The sequence below is a fragment of the Triturus cristatus genome, chromosome 8, assembly GCF_964204655.1.
Source record: "Triturus cristatus chromosome 8, aTriCri1.1, whole genome shotgun sequence".
NCBI lineage: Eukaryota > Metazoa > Chordata > Amphibia > Caudata > Salamandridae > Triturus > Triturus cristatus.
Window position 1 is genome coordinate 200,055,357 of NC_140591.1, and position 19,191 is coordinate 200,074,547.

The following is a 19,191-nucleotide window of genomic DNA, read 5'->3' on the forward strand; positions in this document are numbered from 1 at the left end:
TTTGACAGGGTTAGAGACACAGAACTTCTACCCAAATGTTCCTTTGAAGTGGGGGCAACTTTAAAGCAGGCCCTTTAAGTGCACAGGTCACCTTTTATCCCAGCCCTGTCTGCCACGCTATCTGTGGGGGGTAATCGGTCCTTTGTATGGGAAACAGCACACTGCCTAGTCAGGTGAAAGTGTCCACTTCCCACTCTCTTCCTTCCCAGGAAGAGCTATCAAAATACAGAGTTCTGTCACACCTTCCCTTCCTGTGTTTGAGGTTGTCTAGAGGGAATGCACAAAGTGTAGTTTATCACCCACCCCAGTGTGTATTGGAGACAGGCTGCAGGCACACAGAACAGTAAAAGCAAAGAAATGCCCACTTTCTAAAAGTTGCATTTCTAAAACAGTAATGCTAAATCCAATTTTACCACTAAAGAGGTTTTATCATTACCACACTAAAGCAATGAAACCTGATGCAGCCACTCCTTTCCAATTGGGAATTGCAGCTTAAAACAGTTTTAAGGCATTCTCCATGCTAGCCTATGCGAGAAGTAGGCCTTGCAGAAGTGAAAAACAAATTTAGTTTGTCACTACCACGACATGCAAAACTGAAAAGTACATGTCCTACTTACACAGTACCCTGCTCTGTGGGCGCACTAGAGCCTACATTTGGGGTGACTTATGTGTAATTAGGAACGTTTAAGGCTTGGCAGGTAGTTTTAAATGCCAAGTTGAAGTGGAAGTAACCTGCACACAAAGCCCTGCAGTGGCAGGCCTGAAACCGGTTTGAAAGGCTACTTGTGTGGGCGGCACAATTAGTGCTACAATCCTGCTAGTAGCATTTTGGTTACATGCCCAAGGTAGATGGTATACCACTTTACAAGGGGGTTGCAAGTAAACTAAATATGCCAATTGTTTATACACTGTTAACCTGTTTAGAGGAGAGAGAGCACATGCACTTTAGCACTGGTCCACAATGGTAAAGGGCTCCCAGTCCTAAGGACAACAAAAGGGTCAGAAAAAGAGGAGGATGGCAAAATGTTTGGGGTGACCCTTTAGTGAGGGCCATTTTTCAACACATATCTTCCAACATGTCCTAATAATGGAGCTTTTTAGGTGCGAGACTTGCTCTCTCTTCAATTTGTGGCGGTCTGGAAGGGTATTAGAATACAGCATAGGTGCACCTCTGAGATGAGGAGAATGGGCCCCTTCTGTTCCAGAGTTCATGTCAATGAATTGGTCCCTCCCCCTGACAAGTTCATTTAAAATAAACTCAGTTCTAAGTGTCCAAGACTCCTCTAACCTAAAACTTTTTATATGACCTTGGATATTGAGTCCATGACGGTAGCTTTTCTATCACAAAAGGATAAGGACCCTAAAAAGGATTGATCGGGTTCTACACTCCACCAATTCTGTTAGCTCCTTCTGAGCTGTTATTTTTTCCAAGTTAGAGAAGCATGCGCTAAGGGAGGAAATTCAGGAGTTCTTGCTCAGGGGCAATAGTGTGCGTGCTGAATCCTAGCCAAGGCTTCCTGACCAATCTATTCTTGCTCAGAAAACGGGAAGAGTTTCTGACCAGTAATCGGTTTCAAGCTGTTAAATGGCTTTGCAATGTACAGACACTTGAAGAATGGAGGGCAGCTAGGTTACCTTCAGCAAACGGATTAGACAAAGATAGATTTAGAAGTTTCAAATCTTTTGATTCCTATGCATCACTCCCACTGATTATTTTTCTTCATTTTTGCTAGGAAGCAGGATCAGTTCACATCTCTCCCATTCAGTCAGTCAATGGCACTGTTTCTTTACAAAGCTCTTCAGGCCAATGGTTGTGTTGCTTGGGTCTCTGGATGTGCAGATGGTGGTGTATCTGGATGACATGTTGATTATTTCTTGAACGAGGCTTTGTTAGGGGTTCAGAAAGGAATGACTGTATGCCTTTCACTAGATTTGGGTTTTGTGATCAATTGGAAGAGACACCCTTATTGGTTCCATCAAAAGGTTTATGTTCTTGATGTGGTGAAGGAGTAGCTATTTCTTTCCAACTCAAAGATCAAATGAGTAAAGGATACAATTTGATCTGTGCTTAAGGTACACAGTTTTTCTCTGACTATTGGCTTACATTATTAGTGCCCTCATTCAGGCAGTTTTTGCTGCTCTTCATTCCAGGGCTCTTAAGCCTTTAAAGCCCTGCATTTTAGAACAGGTTTCTGTACTCAGCCTGAGTTTACCTCTCGTCAGATTCAAGGAAGGCGTTAGGATGATGGCTCATTCAGATGGAGGCATGGAATAGACTTTCTAATTTTGGCCTAGTTTCGGAAATCATTTTGCATTCCAATGTAAGTGCTGGATTTGTCCTTCTCTGCAGCATCAACCCCAAATGTTTTGCCTTCACTGGTTTTATTTTTCTGCTTTGGATTTTGTTGGCCTAAGTACTCTGTGCACTTTACCATGTTTTAGGGGATGAGCAAAAACACTTTAGCACTGGTTAGTAGTAGTAAAGTCAGCTTACACCTGATTGGCATATCTAATTTACTTGTGTCCTTAGTAAATTGGTATACCATATACCCAGGGCTGGTGAATTAAATGCTACTAGTGGGCCTGTAGCACTTTTTGTGCCACCCACTCAAGTAGCCCTTAAATCACGTCCCAGGCAAGCCATTGCAGCCTATTGGCAGTTGTAAACTGCCAATTTGAGTGGGTAAAATAACCCCCCTTATCAAGCCTTAAGCTTCCTTTTTATTACATAGGATACCCCTAAAGTAGGTCCTAGACCACTCATAGGGCAGGGTGCATTGTTATTAAAAAGTTAGACATGTACTTTTAGGTTTTACATGTCCTCGTAGTGAAAAACTTGATTAGTTTTTCACTACTGTGACGACTAACTCTCCCATAGATTAACATTGGGGTTACCTAATTACATGTAATAGTTGATAACTTTTAATCGGGAATAGGTAGGAAAGTCCTGTTTGGTGTCTGAGGAATTGTAATTTAAAATCCCCTTTAATGGTAAAGTCGGATGCTATATCACAATTATAAAAATGCCACTTTTAGAAAGTTTCCATGGAACAAACAAGCGCCAGTGCTCACTGTTTAGACAACACCATGATTTCAATTTGTGATCACACAACTTAATTATTGTGATTACCCTTTACTTCTCACATTGTACATCAAAAATGATCCATTGCACATATAACAGTCAATAACAGAGGAGAAACATCTTTATGTAGCCGAACACAAAATTATACATTATATCTCCCACAACAAATAGAAATCAACGCATTGAAATTACTATGAATTGATAAACACATGACACAGACCGAATGAGCTGGTCTAGGTTTTTCTCTAATTTCAGCGATAGCTTCAGGTGGTATGCATTTCCTCCATTTTCTAAGTTCTCCATACCTTGGTTCATATCAGGATTGTAAGGTCAGTCTGGTATTAACAACACTGGTTTTGGCTGGTGCAGCTACGTACTCTCAAATACTAGAACTCTAAATTAATTTTTCTAAGATTTGTGTTTCCTCTGCTTCTATTCAATATGATGGGAGGCCCTCACAAGCTTATGTTGCAGGGACTGCAAATGATGGCTTGCAGGATTTCAGGGGTTCCTGGAGTGTCCCAGGACTTTTGCAAGAAGCATGGTTGCTTATAAGAGACTCATGGGTCCTATCAACAAGTTCGAATTAATTGTATTCTTGTTTAGTGTCGGTTGGCTTGTGTACGGAACAGCATATCAATCCCATTGCTGTCCCTCAAGTTGAGATTGGAAAATTATGGTTTTTATATTTACAAGCGGCAAGGTCTATAGAACTATCAACACATACACCTCCTGCTATTTCAGCAGATGACATTCTTATTAAAGAGGAGCCACTTTCTGGTGTATAGGGCCTTACTTTTTGCACACCTAAAGGTTCCTACCAAATCTACGCTGATCTATCCGAAATCAAGTTCGTCCTGGATTGTCTTTTGAATTGACATGACAATTAATACCTTTCTTTAAAGGAAATTTCAGCATAGTTAATGATGCTACTGTGTCCCATTCTATGGCACATGAGCAGTGATTCAGTGGGAGGATTGTGTACTAGGTATAAAGCTCATTTAAGATTATACCATAGGAAATTTTAGTGAACTGCGAAGGACATAGTATAGCTCAGGAAATGCTATAACTGTATACATGCGTGTAATGAAATGCATACCAAATGTGATTTTATGACTAAGTACCACTTGTTTTTCTACCAGAGGTGAGGATTACGCTTTTTTTGTTTGTTTTTATAAACGGCAGCCATTATGCAAAACATTACCATACTTAATTAGCCATAAACCCGAGGGACCGCCAGCTCCCGTAATACATCAGCTGGCTCCCAGACATGGAGGCAGTGGCTATGGATGCTCTTTTCCAAAACTGGCAAGTGGGAAAGAGCTATTCCTCCCCGCATCTGTGATCATGCATCTCTCAGCCCAGGTGTCAAGCAGCAGACGTCGTCTTGGTGACCCCTGACATAGAGATTGCAAACTTGGTATCCAGGTCTTTTGGAACTTGGGATTCTACAATCCTTTTACCCCCGTTTCTGGAACTCCTCCTGGATCTGGAGGAGAATCCCCATCATCGGGTGATTGGTGGAGGGCAGGGGAGGGGGTCCCTTATGGCATGAAGGATTTCGGGGAACGCTGGGAAGTCCAAGGCCTTTTGCGATGCATCCCTCCTGTTCAAGACGTGGACTGACAGCACAGTCCAGCGTTATCGATTGGCATGGACCTGATGGATGGGCTGGTGTCAAACGGCATCTGGATCCTGTGAGGAGGATGTTGGGCACATCCTGAACTTCCTCGCCTCCTTGGCTTTGGAGAAGTCTGGCCTACAGAACAGTTCATACTTTCAGATTGGTGATATCCGCCAGACATGCTCAGGTGGGCAATGGCCCAGAAGGAGAGCACCCGATGGTGCGCAAGCTTTTTAGGGGTATTCACCTTTCCCTCTCTGGAACCTAGATACCCTGCTCTTTGGGACTTTAACAAGGTCCTTAACTTATTCATGTCTTGGTCATCAAATAAATCCCAATCACAGAAGGCAATCTCAGCTAAACTAGCCAATCTTATTTGCCTAATCTCTTGCCGACATGTCTCAGATGTCAGAGCTCTGGACATAACAGGTAGAGTAATTATCCAGGATGGGGGTCAACTTTCATATTTCAAAACACATTAAATGTAATTCTCGTGTGGTTAACTACCCTTCTTTTCCAGATTCCCCAAAACTGTGTGTGGTGAGATGTATTAAGGCTTTAGAAGCCAAGAAGGTTGACATATGTCCCCATAGAGAACAACTGCTAATTGCCCTATGTAAACCGTTCAGAGCGTTCTCTTCTACGATTGCCTGATGGGTCCGATGGGCCATGCAGGAGGCAGGTATTGACACCAAAGGGTTTGGGGCGCACTCTACCAGGGGGACAATGGCATACAAGGAATTCTCCCTTGGAGCATACCTGGAGGATATCCTCAATGCCGCGTTTAAAAGGTTTTACTTTAAACCTTGTCCCTACGATTGCTTTGCTAGTTGAAGATCAGCTTTAAACCATCGTACTCCTAGCCTCCGGTCCTGCCATAGAATGAAAACTGTCCTAGTTATCGTAATGGAAACTTTCAATTTTATTAAAGATAAGGAGGTGAGAATTAACCCACCCACATGGTTTCTTCCCTCTCGAGTGGGATATGATTCAGTTAGGGCGAGTATGTAAATTGCTTCTTGCACACGTTTATGGCGTTTTGATAATTGACAATATTTAGTGCACAATTGTTGATTTGTACAGAACTGGGTTCTCCGGGGTCAAGTTTCATAGATATTTGTTTAACTTTCTCTGAGGATCCGAGGGGCCAAACCAGGACTAAGGACGCTACTCTGCCTGCACTCACAGGAAGAAAGAGGCAGCAACAGTGTTGTGGGACTATGGAGGGCTCATGGAAACATCCGATTGGATATTAATGTTTTGTTTGAACTGTTACTTTTTCCCTTGGGTTTAAGGGAAATTAAGTATGGTAATGTATTGAATAACCCTGCTGATAATAACAATGAAGAACACCGTAATTCTCGCCTCCGTGTCCTTAACAGAATTTAAACTTTGTTACGATAGCTAGGAAATGTTTCATTTCCATCCGAAAAAATAACTGGTGTCTAAACTCTTGAAGTTGACAACAGATCTTTCTACTAAGAGGGTGGTTACCTTTTATAAGTTTCCTCTTTTTACAAAATTGTGTGTGGCACGTGCAAGGTATCAAGAAGCAGACTGTTGCTTTCTTTCCTTGTTGGACTGCTCTACTTTTCATTTTTTTAGAAGTCTTTTATGTCAGTTTATTTTCTCACGTTGGAAAAGTGTCAGATTATTAACAAATGTGGGATTGATGTTTCCATGTTTGGAGCCCACTTAGGAAAGCTGGGCAGTTGCAAACATGTCCTCTCTCTGGCTATTATAACAGCGTTAAACTGATTTCAAGAATCCTCTTTTGCATCATGCTATTTATTTAAAGACTATTTCTCATATTTCTCAAACTAGTTTACACTGTGTCATAATTGAGCCTCTGGTCTTGTAATCGAGCATCCCTGTCAAAGCTCCAGTACTTCAATATCCAGTATGCAGAAAGAAAAAGGCACCTAAGCAATCTTTGTCTGAGTGTGTGTCCATGGTATAGAACTCCATAGCACAAGCTATCGGAACTAACCAATCCTACTCATTCTTCAAGACAGCTAAAATATTTGCTTCTCTAATGCCAGAACTTATTGTGATTCTACCCTCAATCCTTTTATAAAGAACCAAAATATCTGTATGTTACTTATGCATATAATCTGCACAATCTGACCAGATCTAGTGACCGGTCTCAACAGAACCGATGACTGGTGCAATGGTTTTCAATCAATGGTATTTTGTGTTCGGTTTTTAAACCCCCTAGGACAGAATAAATTATCTTGTTTAGCTGTGTTAATTTGTCTTGACAGTGTAAAAAAGCATATTGTGTATTTTACTGTCTGTACCATACAGGCGTTATTATTTGACTCCACAATAGATGGTGTAATACTATATAGTTGTGGGGAATATAGGGAATTGTAGACCAATTAATTAGGGATGTGTGATGAATATTGTTTGGAGTATGTATTTTCTTCACTGTGATAAAATGTAATATGGTATTATGAGTGTTATCCGGTATTTTGGTAATCCTAATTTATATGGTTTGTTATTTTAGCACATAATAAACATTCGATGGAGTAATTAAGCTAACTAGCTTCCCTCACCATGGAGTCATCTTCTGCCATTTTGTGAATTGTGTCCTGGTATGCGAGTTAGCCCGAGAACCTGAGTTGTTCTCTTAACTCGCGACACACTAGGTGGCTGGTGATTCTTATAAGAGGGTTAATGGCAAATGAGGACAAAAAATGTTTTTAAAAAAATAAACACTAATTATGAAATGCAAACATGTTTGGATAATGATGCTGGGGATTTATGGAGGAACCCTGCAAGAGTAAAAACTCATTGCAGGTCTGTCAGGTTTTGAGCATCCCCAAGACTTTTGTACTCCAAATCAAGAGTGGGTGGGAAATGTTTGTTGGTTTTTGTTTTCTCCCCCCCCATGAGGTTTTCTGTACTGTTACACAGTGTGATTTTTAAAAACCATAGTAACTTTGACTCTACCAGACCTCCAAGAAGGCAATATGCGAGTTGAGATGCTTAATATTGCCTACTAAATCTCAACATTAGCAGAAAAAGTTGCAGTCCCTATTAAATGTTACACCAAAAAGCCTACATTTGCAGAGTAAAGCGAAAACCATTTGAACGGTAGTACTTAAATTAACTAAACCTATTTTGCAGCATACTGTACTTTTTTGCTGCCAAAAGAACAAAGACCGCATTCGCCTACGTGCCTTGTAGTAACTTATACCGCTATGAGATGCTTAAGAATTACTCTGATGCAACACTTCGTGAAACGCATGGGATCAGATCCTCATGTTGCCAACATGATTGGCAATGAAAAGCGCAAATATTTCTCTACCACAAATAATAAAAAGTACCTGGAAATATCACTCCAAGTGGCAGCAACCTAATCTATGTTCAGGCATGGTTAAAGAAATCTTGCCAAGAATCAAATGTTAGGTGAATTTGCAGAGCGTGGCTAATCACCCCTGAGGGTATACAGGTGCTGGGTCAGTCTGATTTGCAACATGAAGGAATCCACGCAATCTGAAAAATACTTTTATTGAATAAATATCGCTTTAGAAAGTATTATAAATGTATTAAAATGCTATATTATTTGGAAAAGTACATTCTTCAGTCACGTTCGTAGTTTTCAGTCTCCCCATCAAATGTCGCTGTAAGCCACTGAGGCATGGAATCATCTGCATTTAAAAAAAAAAAAAGTATACATGTTAACTACATACATTTTTTTACAGAGGTCTAGTCTGAAGGGTTGATTATAGCGGGGTCAATAGTAAACCAATACTGTTAAGCAGTCAATAAATATTTGGGTGATCTCATCTTATTAATTACTGTGGTTTATGTAGGACTGAGACAGCGGGCCAATGAAATAATTCATTTTTATTTGATTGTAATAAGGCCAGTCTTATCAACTTTCTAAGACCAGCCAAAATGCCAGTCTTATCTTTCTTAGAGAAGGCAGAATAAACAAGAACTGGCTGCATGTTTCCTTGTGTAAGGTAGATTCTGAAGACAGCCGAGCCACAAACACATGACAATTAAGATGAAACTAAATGCAAATTATGTACCAAGCCATGCACAAAAACAGCCGCTCTCTGGCAATTTCCAAACACCAGGTCAACTACTGCACTACAAATAAAAGGCAGAGAAAGCATATTCTAGTGGAATTACAATCAATGTCTCAAATACAAGAATTAACAGCAATTTTAAATAGCCATTAGTCTATGTGCTAGACAATAGCCCTTAATTAGCCATGCATTTCACTGGCAACAAAAGCTAAAAGGTTTCTTCGGGATTGGCCTAAAATTATTAGCCTTGTTTAATGCCATTTTCAAAGAGAATTGTGGTTATTATAGCACATCAACGAGACCAAGGACATACCTATTCATACAGAGAACCCACATGAGTTCGACAGTACCTGGGCTGATGGGAATGTTATGTATCTGCAATCCTATTTCTCCATCATGGACATCTTCTTCTTTGAAATAATAAACAGAGCATATATGCTTCTATGTGATCCAAGTAGGCATATAAATTGTGAAGTGTTTTAAATTAATTTTACAAAGGAAACATTCCTGTGCATCTCATTCCATTTAGCACAGTTTCCTTCTTATGGTCTGACTTGACAGGGCAGCAGTAGCCAGATAATGATATGAGCATCCCTAGAGTGGGGATTTGGCGTCCCCCACATGTAGGGACCCAGGAGTACATGTTTTGATTGGGGTAGAAGATGTATGCTTCCACAAAAAAGTGCTTACCCTCCAAAGAGCTGTGAAAACTTTGTTTATTCATCCAGCTGCCGGAGGTTGAACTTTAGGGACACACACAACACTAATGCTGTTGAAGTGTCCTGGATAACTAGATCGTTTACAGTGTTTTTCTTTGTCAGTGGCACAGATGGCAGGAGGGAATTCTTTAACCTACATGGATTTTTAGATCTGGGGTGTCCGTGTACACAGAAGCCAACCCTATTGGCATTGCCAATGCTCGTCTATTGCCAGTTGCAGGACTTCTTCCAAATCTTGATTAGAAGCTTTGTTACTGTTAAAAGGCAGACGTTCTGGCCAATATAGGTCACAGAGCTCACCATGCCAGAGTATTTGCGCTTCACTCTGTTCAAAGAGGCCTAAACTTAATTCTTGTACTCGGGATTAGTAAACACACTGCCTTGCAGTCCGACCTGGTCTTCCCCTTGATGATGGAAACCTTTGCAATGTGGTTAACTTTGAGCGAGATTAGGCTCCAGGACAGCAACATGTCAGTTGTCACTTCTAAATCAACTACAATTTTGCAAAGCGGTCACCATGCCTTCGAAACAACATAACAGCCAGCACACAATCTTCTAATCTTAAAACATGCATACAAGCTTCATTTTTTATTTGGCATGTTCCGTAATCATGCAAGAACAATACTGTGTTTTAAAACAAGCGGTCTAAAACCAAGGCACGTAAAGGAAGGGATGGTTATGAGACCACACAGAGGTCAAAATGTCCAACACAGCTATGGAACATAGGGCTCTTGCATGGAAAATCCGTCATTGTCTTGTTTGTTTGCCTGTATGTGAATGTTCTGTCACAACTTATTTGTAGACCACAGGGTTTCAATGTAACTCTGGAGCGGAATGGATGGCTTCATTAACATTAAAAATAATAACTGCATCAGAAAAGATTAATGCTTAATTCCAGTGTGAAAACCTCAGGTGGAGGGCAGAGTATACCCTGAAAGCTGCCTTATTGCCAGCAGCTGGAGATGCAGGCTACAAGCTTTCTATCATGGGCCAAAGGCCACTCTGGTGGAAGGAGGGCACGCATCAATTGAATGGGATGTACTGCCTCTAAGTTGGTTCTGCTATAAAGCTCTAGCTAATATGCAGCACAGCTGTCAATGAGCTGCTTTCGATTGTTTGCCCTAAAGTAGGAACAACCACCTCCAAAATGGGAAGAAGCCCTGTGTGTCAAGCCTGAAAATTGACAAATTAGGTTTGGACACTGAGCTTTGGTAGCATGTGCTGCTATTTAAAATATCATTTAAAAAAACTGTAATCTAGCACAAAGTAACATTTTTTTTTTTTTTAAAGTAATACAATACCTGACAAAATGTCAATGCTCCTTCTTCTCTGCTGCTTCTGCTGCTTTCTTACGCTTCTCCTCTTGCTCTTGTTTCATTTTTGCTTCAAGTCTTTTACTTTGGTAAATTTTTGCACCAGCAAAGGCTAAGCACAGAATTAAGGTCTTGGCAGCCAAAATGTACAGCAACAATGGAAAATTATCCAAAACCTGGAATCAGAGGTTAAACGTTTAATTATTTGACCTCTGATATAAACAAGGTTACTTAAAACCCACAAGTTATTTTAATATAAATCCTGTTGGTACCTATCTAGCTGACACCAATGCACTCCTTTAGGGACCACGAGGTGCTCAAAACTACTCACTTGCAGAGTTCCATCTTGTCCCTGGTCATTTCAACCTATACATTGAGCTTCTGGGGCCTCTCCACACAGATAATACCACCAAAATGTTCCATTGCGTTGACAACAAACTCTATTTGAAAGTGTTCTTTCTCCAGACCTCAAACACTGCATGCACTGAATTTAAACCTGGGTGAAGGCTTAGACAATCAAAACAGAATTCCTGCTATTTTGCCAAAGACAACGAGCAACAACTAGTCCAAACCTGCCTCAACAGCATGAACTTTGACACTTTCAATCCTAGCTTTCAATCAGTGCCAAGTATTTCAGGTTCACCCTGGACACTGATCTCACCCTGAAGGCATTCAGCACCTCATATTTAAGTTGAAACCATTCCTCCAAGACTGTGACTTCAGAAGTGTTATCCAAGCCCTCATACTTTTTCATCTGGATGGTGGCAAAGCCCTACATAACAGCCTTCCAGACTCCACTTCTCCCATCCTCCAACCGGGCATCAGACAAGCTTCAGCATACTACACCCTAACTGACCTATACTTGCTTCCCTTGCTATCATGCACATCCCTTCAAATCAACTCTATCCTCTACAAAGCCTTCGCGACCAGCACCCATGTCTATACGGCTGGCAAGTTCACCACCTCCTGTGGCTTTTGGCACACTGGCAGTCAGGACACTATCAGACTAAAGACGAAGATGTGCAAAAAAAGAAGAAAAAAAATGGTTGTTCTCCATCTATGCATCTTGTGACAAGAACTATATCCCCAACCCTTCTCAAATTTAGTAAAGAGCTAAATAAACACTACTTTAAAGAATTATATATGTATGTATAATCTCCTGATCCAAGAATTTTCAGCTTTTGCTGTTAGAAATCAGCAAACCCTCCAATCGCCAGTTGACTGCATCTTTGCCTTAGACCCTGTACACCACTATGTTGCCTTTCCGCTAGGTGTGCACAATATAAATACCACATGCATAACCCTTGTAACGGTTCACATTAAGGATTTCCATTGGGTTGTTTTGTTGGGAAAGGGTATGGGTACATCGCACAGCTTGTGAGGCTGATTGAACATGCTGGTCTGTTTTTGGCCTTTTCCCCCGAGCACTCATCAATAAAAGCAAGACAGGAGAACAGCTAGTTCCCATGCCATAGACATTCAATTGTTAGCATCTTTGGATTTAACACCCTGAGTAGTGACAGAGCAGGTTATCCATCTACACCCATGCAATTCATAACCTCTCCGGAAGGGCTCATCTGAGGAAAGTGCAATTGTGTTGTTTTTTTTTTTAATGAACTCTTATCTATATTCGAATTGTGCACTCCACATGGATAGGGGACGTGCATGGTGTGCACAATTCAAATAAATATGACAGTTCATTTTTTGTACAAGGCACGTCCTAATAAAAGACCTAAAATAACTCATTAAATGTTGCTGACTGGGTTTATCACAAGAAAAAAAAAGCAGCTAAATGTTTGGACAAACTGAAATTAATTTGAACTCCTACATGCAGTAGTGCAAAAGGTAGGAGGTCACAAACCCAGGTGGGAATGGTGCAAGCAGAACAGTATGGGTCAGATGTACGAAGCATTTTTGAGGTCGCAACAGTTTGGACATAATAAAAATAAAATGTTGCTGTTGCAAACACCAAACTGTGATTCTACAGAACTGCAATTTGGGATTTGGTATTTGGAAGGGGCATGCTCAGGGCACCCGTTCCGAACACTTTATCATAGTGGTATATTTTACCAACACCTCAAAGGAGGTGGTAACATGTTTGCAAGGGGTCCCCCAGGGACCCCTTCATGATTGTGAATGTTGACAAAAACATTTTAATAGTAGGCAGTGGTCCCATGGACCACAGCCTGCTCTTAAAAGAAACGTACATTTTTTGTAAAAAAAATAAACTTCTCGTTTTTCTTTAAGAAAAACGAGTTGTATTTAAAAAATAAACAAATACAAATATTGCTTTTTTTTAAACCACTCGCAGACCTGGTGATCTGCTGAATCCAGCAGGCCACCAATCCCTATGATGGCTGTTATTCCTAATGGGTCACAAACTGGTCTACCTCATTAATATTCATGAGGTAGGCAGATATCTGACCCACTAGAAATCGCTAATTAACATTTTTTAAATGTCCTATATTAGGAATACTGATTTCCTAATTGCGATTAGCAGAAAATAGCAATTTAGAAATCGTTATTACCAATGCTAGTACATCTGCTCCTAAATGAACTCTGGCAACTCCTACTAGCTTCGGTAACCAGACCAAAATTTTCCCTGCAGCACTTCTGTAATGCAACCGATAAAAAGACATGAGCTATCTCGCTTTTTTAGCCCTCCCTCCGCTGGTCAACAGATGAAGTGTGCTTTAATAGTACACTTTGCCTCCGTCTCTTCGTTTCCCACACTAGTACCCAAAGTGAGAAATTTGCTTATCCGTTTCTGGGGTTGGGAGGTACTGGGAGTGGGCGGGGGGATTGTGAAAGGCTTTTTATTTTAAATCAATCTAGACCACATCCATTGCTCTTCCTCGTTCAATGATATAGTAAACCAAATGAGATTTGGCCGATATATGCTCCCCTTGGAAAATAATTATTTTATAGATCCTATATTAATAGGATTTTCAGACATTTAAGAAGTATTTCTAACTTACATGTGCCTGATAAAATGAGAACACAAAGATCCACTTTCATGAAGAGGGATTTAAATTGGTGTATCAGTTTTATTATTGTATTTTCAGACAAAAAAATTAAAACGCAGCATTACAGCAGATAACTGCGTACAAACTGGCATTAAAACAGTTCAAGGAGCGTAAATTTACCCAATTAAACAGCAACATCCATAAACCTCATATTAACTAACAAATCAATAGCACACTTACAAGTAAAGCTAACATACTTAATGAAAAAATTAAGTCATTTAATATCCCACCTTCTGCCACCAAAAATGTTCTAGCAAGAGATTAAACAATGGTACTAGTGATGCTGCCATAACATCCTTCAGTATCCCATTAAATTCCCATGTATTTACCCACCTTAATTTTTGCTTGTTTAAACTTATTTCTTCAGTAAATAAATATGATATAGATAAACAGGCAAGTACTTTGAAGAGCTCATGAAAACCTAAAGGCATAATGGTTACTGCAAAAGAATTACCACAGGCAGTACTCTGGGCAGTAGTTTAAGACGCTGGGCAAATCTGCATGTTTGCTCACATATTTAGAGCAAGGACACTGAACAAACAGCAGTTAAAGAGCTTAGAAGAGCATGTATATTAGATCTGAATGATCATGGGCTTCTTAGTAGCCTATCTGGCGAAATGTAGCCCTCGTTATCTGGCGAAATGTAGCCCTCATTACATAACAGGACCTAATAATGACTGGGGAGGTGAGCGGTATATGTGTCTAGTCTGCCACTGCTGAGAACACTGGTTTTGTTTGTGGCCCGACACCTGTTGCATTTCCATAACAGGTGCTAGTTTGTAATGTGACCCTCCCCCCTTTAACTTATTAGTGTTTCTTCAAATGTAAGCATGCCTAGTCCCCGTTGCAAACGGTTGCAGTCATTCTAACATGTACAAAGAGCATCCTGCTTGTGTAAGTAAACATGTGCTACAAGCAGTGGTGCAGCAGATCGATGTCAAGTGTGTTAAAAAAAATCAATCAATAAACCATAATAATGGGGGAAGAATGTTAAGAGTCAACTGCTCAGCACTTCTCGTTAAAGATTGAGTGCAAGAAGTCATGTCGCAAACCTCACTGCTGCTGTATCAATCAACTGCGGAATGTTGCATTTAAAACACGAGCTATTATACACAAGGTCTTCAATGCCTCCATTTCCAAATTCGTTCAGCCAGGCACATACGAAGAATGATGGGCTGGGAACTAAGGGGCATATTAACAAGCCAGGCGATAAAATTATCGCCGCTTTAGCGGCAGAAAACTGCCGCTAAAACGGCGATAATGGGCTTCAATTGGAATTCCATAGAGCATATTATCAAGCCCATTATCGCCGTTTTAGCGGCAGTTTTCTATAATTTTATCGCCTGGCTTGTTAATATGCCTTCTTATGTATTAAATGGGAATTTTGCATTAAGTTAAGCGGATCTAAGCCTATACAGCAATTACTTTACAGGGCCTGGTGAGTGATTACTCCCCACAGAAATATATATTTAAAAATAAGATCAAACGATACATTTTACAGTGCATTTAAAAACTATATTGACTAAAAACAAAAAGATAGGTTTGACGGGCTATTTTGGAGACTAACACCGCGATGTCTAGGTACTAGTAGCATTATTTCTTCGCAGCCGCATATTTTAAACGCAAACGTGCCTTTAGAAAACCGTGTGCCAGTTCATTGCGCTTGCTTTCAGGGCACAGGATGCCTTTACTGATTCAGCCTCGAATTAAGCCCCTTTCCTCAACAACAGGGCGTGGGGTTTTCCCTGTACCCCTAATCACCAGCACAATTCCATATTGAAATGTTTATATAAAATCAGGAGTATAAAAAAAACTACAACAATGTATCCTTACAGCAACGACTGCCTGCCGTTTCAAATCACCCATTTGTTGGCACACAATATTATGTAAGGTGCATTTCCAAATCTATATTTGAAAAATATTTCGGCCAGCATGAATAAATTCCCTACATACAAACCTTTTTCTGAAGAAAGCAGCCTCAACTAAAACGAACTCTGGCTCTACAAGACAGTTGTAGTAGAATAACAGCGCTTTACAATTAAACCTAAACATTATGTGGGGAAGCCACATTCGCATCAAAAGGCCTCTCTAAGGAAACGTTCCAGAGACAGCATTTCTAGATTTAGGACGCTCCGCAAGCCTCACTCGAGGAACACACTCTTCTTACCTTCCAGTTAATCTCCATCGTGGTTCCAGCTTGAAAACACTCGCAGCGGTCGCTTGATTAACTTTCAGCAGCTACGCCACTCGCATTCCCTTCAATGGTGCATGCAGGTTTATTTTTGGAAGTATTGAAAGTGGCAGCCAATCATTGTGGACCCCCTGACAGGACTCCCCAGCACAGCTGTCCACGCCCCGCCCTGAGAGAGCGCGACACAGCAGGACATGGACAGCGCCTCCGAACGTGGCCGACATGTTGGAAAGAAAGTATTTCGTCTTCAGTAGTATGGAACGGAGATTCCAGACACCAAAAAAAAAAAAAAAAAAAAGATAGAGCTGATAATCGGTAGCAAACATTACGGTAAAGAGTAAGAGTAATTCGTCTGAGATAATGTATTTTAATTTTACGCGAGACAACAATCCTCTTGCTATAAAAAGAAAAAACACATTTATAAAAAAGATTCTGAAACCAGTCCAACTTTCTAGTTGACTGGCAGGGATTAATAAGAAGGAAAAGCGCCCTGTCATATTCCTCTTTCGTTGTTATTTGGATTGCGGTGAGCGCGATTCGTAAAGTCTGGAGGAAAATGCTTCAGCCAATTGTGTTTTTATGTGAAGTGAAAGAAGGTTTAGGTAGTCGCAATTAAGTGAACGCGCATGTCTGAATGCACTGTAAGTTTTTAGACTGCGAATGCTTCTGGTCTGGTAACCTCAAGTCCTAAAAGAACAGTGAACAATAAGTTAATGACTACAACTGTGTTTTTGAATTTAACTGTAAGCGCAGATTTTGAAGAAACACTTCTACTAATTAATTAGAATCATAAATGTAATCACGAAAAAATAAGTTCCCCTTAAGTCTCGCATACAGGTACAAGTGCATTTAAATACAAAAATGTATTATTGAAAAATGGCCGCGATGCTACCAAAACATGTAAGAGGCTAAAAGGCACGCTCCTCGGGCTCGAAGAATCTGGGAGGTGCTAGAAGACAAATCAGTCCCTCATTGGCAGGAGCACATTCTTCTTTCCGAAATTATACATTTGAGCAGTCTCCAAAAAGTAAAATTAGGATTGACAAACAGCTGAAAAATATACAGTACGTGTTGGCACAAAATACATACAGGCTGCAACAAGCATTTGCAATGCAATAGGTCTCGCATTATTGAAAAATTTGAGCCATTGGCGTTGCTAATAATAATGAAAGGCCGATAGCTGAAACTTTCAGTAATGTGAGAGCTATTGCGCTGCAGAATTTTTTTTTCTCTATTTTTTTATTCAAACTACAAGTGCGGGTGCTGCGACTGCTTAAAAAAATAAATAAATAAATAGAAAAAAAAACATTTGCAATGCAATTTATCCCGCGTTACTGAAGTTTGAGCTATTGGTGTTGCATTATTATTAGCAACGGCAATAGCTCTAACTTTCAGTAATGCAAGACCTATTGCGTTACAAATGCTTGTTACAAAATGGTAATAAGGCATCCAGAAGTGTGATTCTTAACATTTGTACAGATATTTTAGAACATTATTAAAATCTGGAAATGCAGTGTAATGCTTACATGAAAGCTTTCCATGAGAGCTTTTACTCGTTTTAAAAATTACCCGTTTTACTTGGTTTTATGTGCTTCGTTTTGTAAAACTGCTTTTCCAACGTTTTAAACTGCTTTTACCAGCATTGTGCTGATCTCGGTTCTGCTGAGGCAGGGTTGGGGCTCACACGGACGTGTATGGTGGTGTGAGGCGGGCGGCCAACTTGGGGGTAGATAGGTCAGCGGACCAGGTTATTCCTTGACCGGGAGTTAAAACCCAATGCAGGTGCGAGCGCACAGCGGACGCACCGCTGGCGTGCCTAAGGCGCGCCGAAGGTAAGCCCGTCTGCGCCCTGGCCGGGCTCAGGGCCAGGACCCCTGGAAGCTGTGGGGCAGACAAGCCCCTTTCTCTCCCTTATACCTCAAAGTCTCTGTTAGAACTGAGGGGGGCGGACAGGAGTCGAGAGTGGATATGCCTTTCTTTTGACTCCCCAGCTACACCACGGTTGCAGGTTTGTCTTAATTGTCAAACCACCCTTCCTAAAATCCTGTATCTGCCTTCTGCTTGTTTTAAGGATCTAGGATCCAGGTCGGTTGGGGACAATACCCAAGTAATCAAAGGTTGTTTGGTTAACGCAAGATCTCTAGTAAAGCACAGCCTAGAATGCGCTAGGCTTATTGAAGAATGGGACATAAAGTTAGCCTTTTTTACGGAGGCATGGACGGACGACTCCTCTGGTCCTGATATATTAAAGGCCACCCCATCAGAGTTCTTATGCTATACGCAAAATAGACTCCACAGGAAAGGGAGGCGTGGCCGTGATATATCACAATTCTATCAGGGCATCATTTCAGTCGGTCCCATCTGAAACATGTGAGGCACTAGCCTTTAATCTCAAGCTTTCCAACCATCATACTTTTAAAGGTATTCTCTTATACAGACCACCGGGAGCTAGGAATACCTTTCTAGCTTCTCTGGATAACATTCTCTAAGAAGGACTCTGCACTGACGCATTTACAATCATGGGAGATTTTAATTTCTATCTTGAGAGTCTAACTGACCCCGATACAGTGACGCTGATATATACAATGAATAGTGCAGACTTGAAGCAACTGGTTTCTGGCCCTACACACATATCAGGCCACACCTTGGATGGTATTTTTTCGAATCATCCTGGCCTTCAGTTTACTGGCCTCCTGCCTCTTGTGTGGTCAGATCATGCTGCTGCCCAATTCAAGCTGACATTTAGGACTCGACCCACAAGCGGGCCTCACCCGAAAGACCAGATAATAACTAGAGCCTGGAAGAATATTGAGGCAACTGCTCTACAAGAGCTTCACACCTCCACGGCCAACCAGTTGCCGGTGAGTGTGGAAGAAGCCGCCATGGTATATACAAAATGGCTCGAGAAGGCTTGTGATAAGCTAGCCCCCCAAAAATCTTTCTTACCTAAAAGACTACAACCGTCTGCCCCGTGGTATACTGAAGACTTGAAAAATCACAAACTCTCCTGCAAACGGCTAGAGCGAAGTTGGAGAAAGGGCTATAAAGAAACAGATAAAAAAACTCTACAAAATGGGGTTACTTAAGTATAAACAATTGCTCCACCTAGCCAAACAAGATTTCTATGTAGCTCGTATAGATCTAGCGAAAAATTTGGCTAAAGAACTATTCAGAACTGTTTCCAGCCTGGCCA

At 40.9% G+C, this 19,191-nt stretch overlaps 1 protein-coding gene across 1 annotated transcript; it reads right to left on the minus strand.

Moving 5' to 3' along the window:
* Positions 1-8,203: 8,203 nt before the first annotated feature.
* On the minus strand, positions 8,204-16,128 carry SMIM11 (small integral membrane protein 11). Its single transcript, XM_085621348.1, has 3 exons — positions 15,975-16,128; positions 10,770-10,957; positions 8,204-8,362 (listed from the first exon to the last, which is right to left on the minus strand). Exons 1-2 carry the CDS (start codon positions 15,990-15,992, stop codon positions 10,781-10,783), a joined length of 195 nt encoding a protein of 64 aa, XP_085477474.1. The 5' UTR covers positions 15,993-16,128; the 3' UTR covers positions 8,204-8,362; positions 10,770-10,780.
* Positions 16,129-19,191: the final 3,063 nt, after the last annotated feature.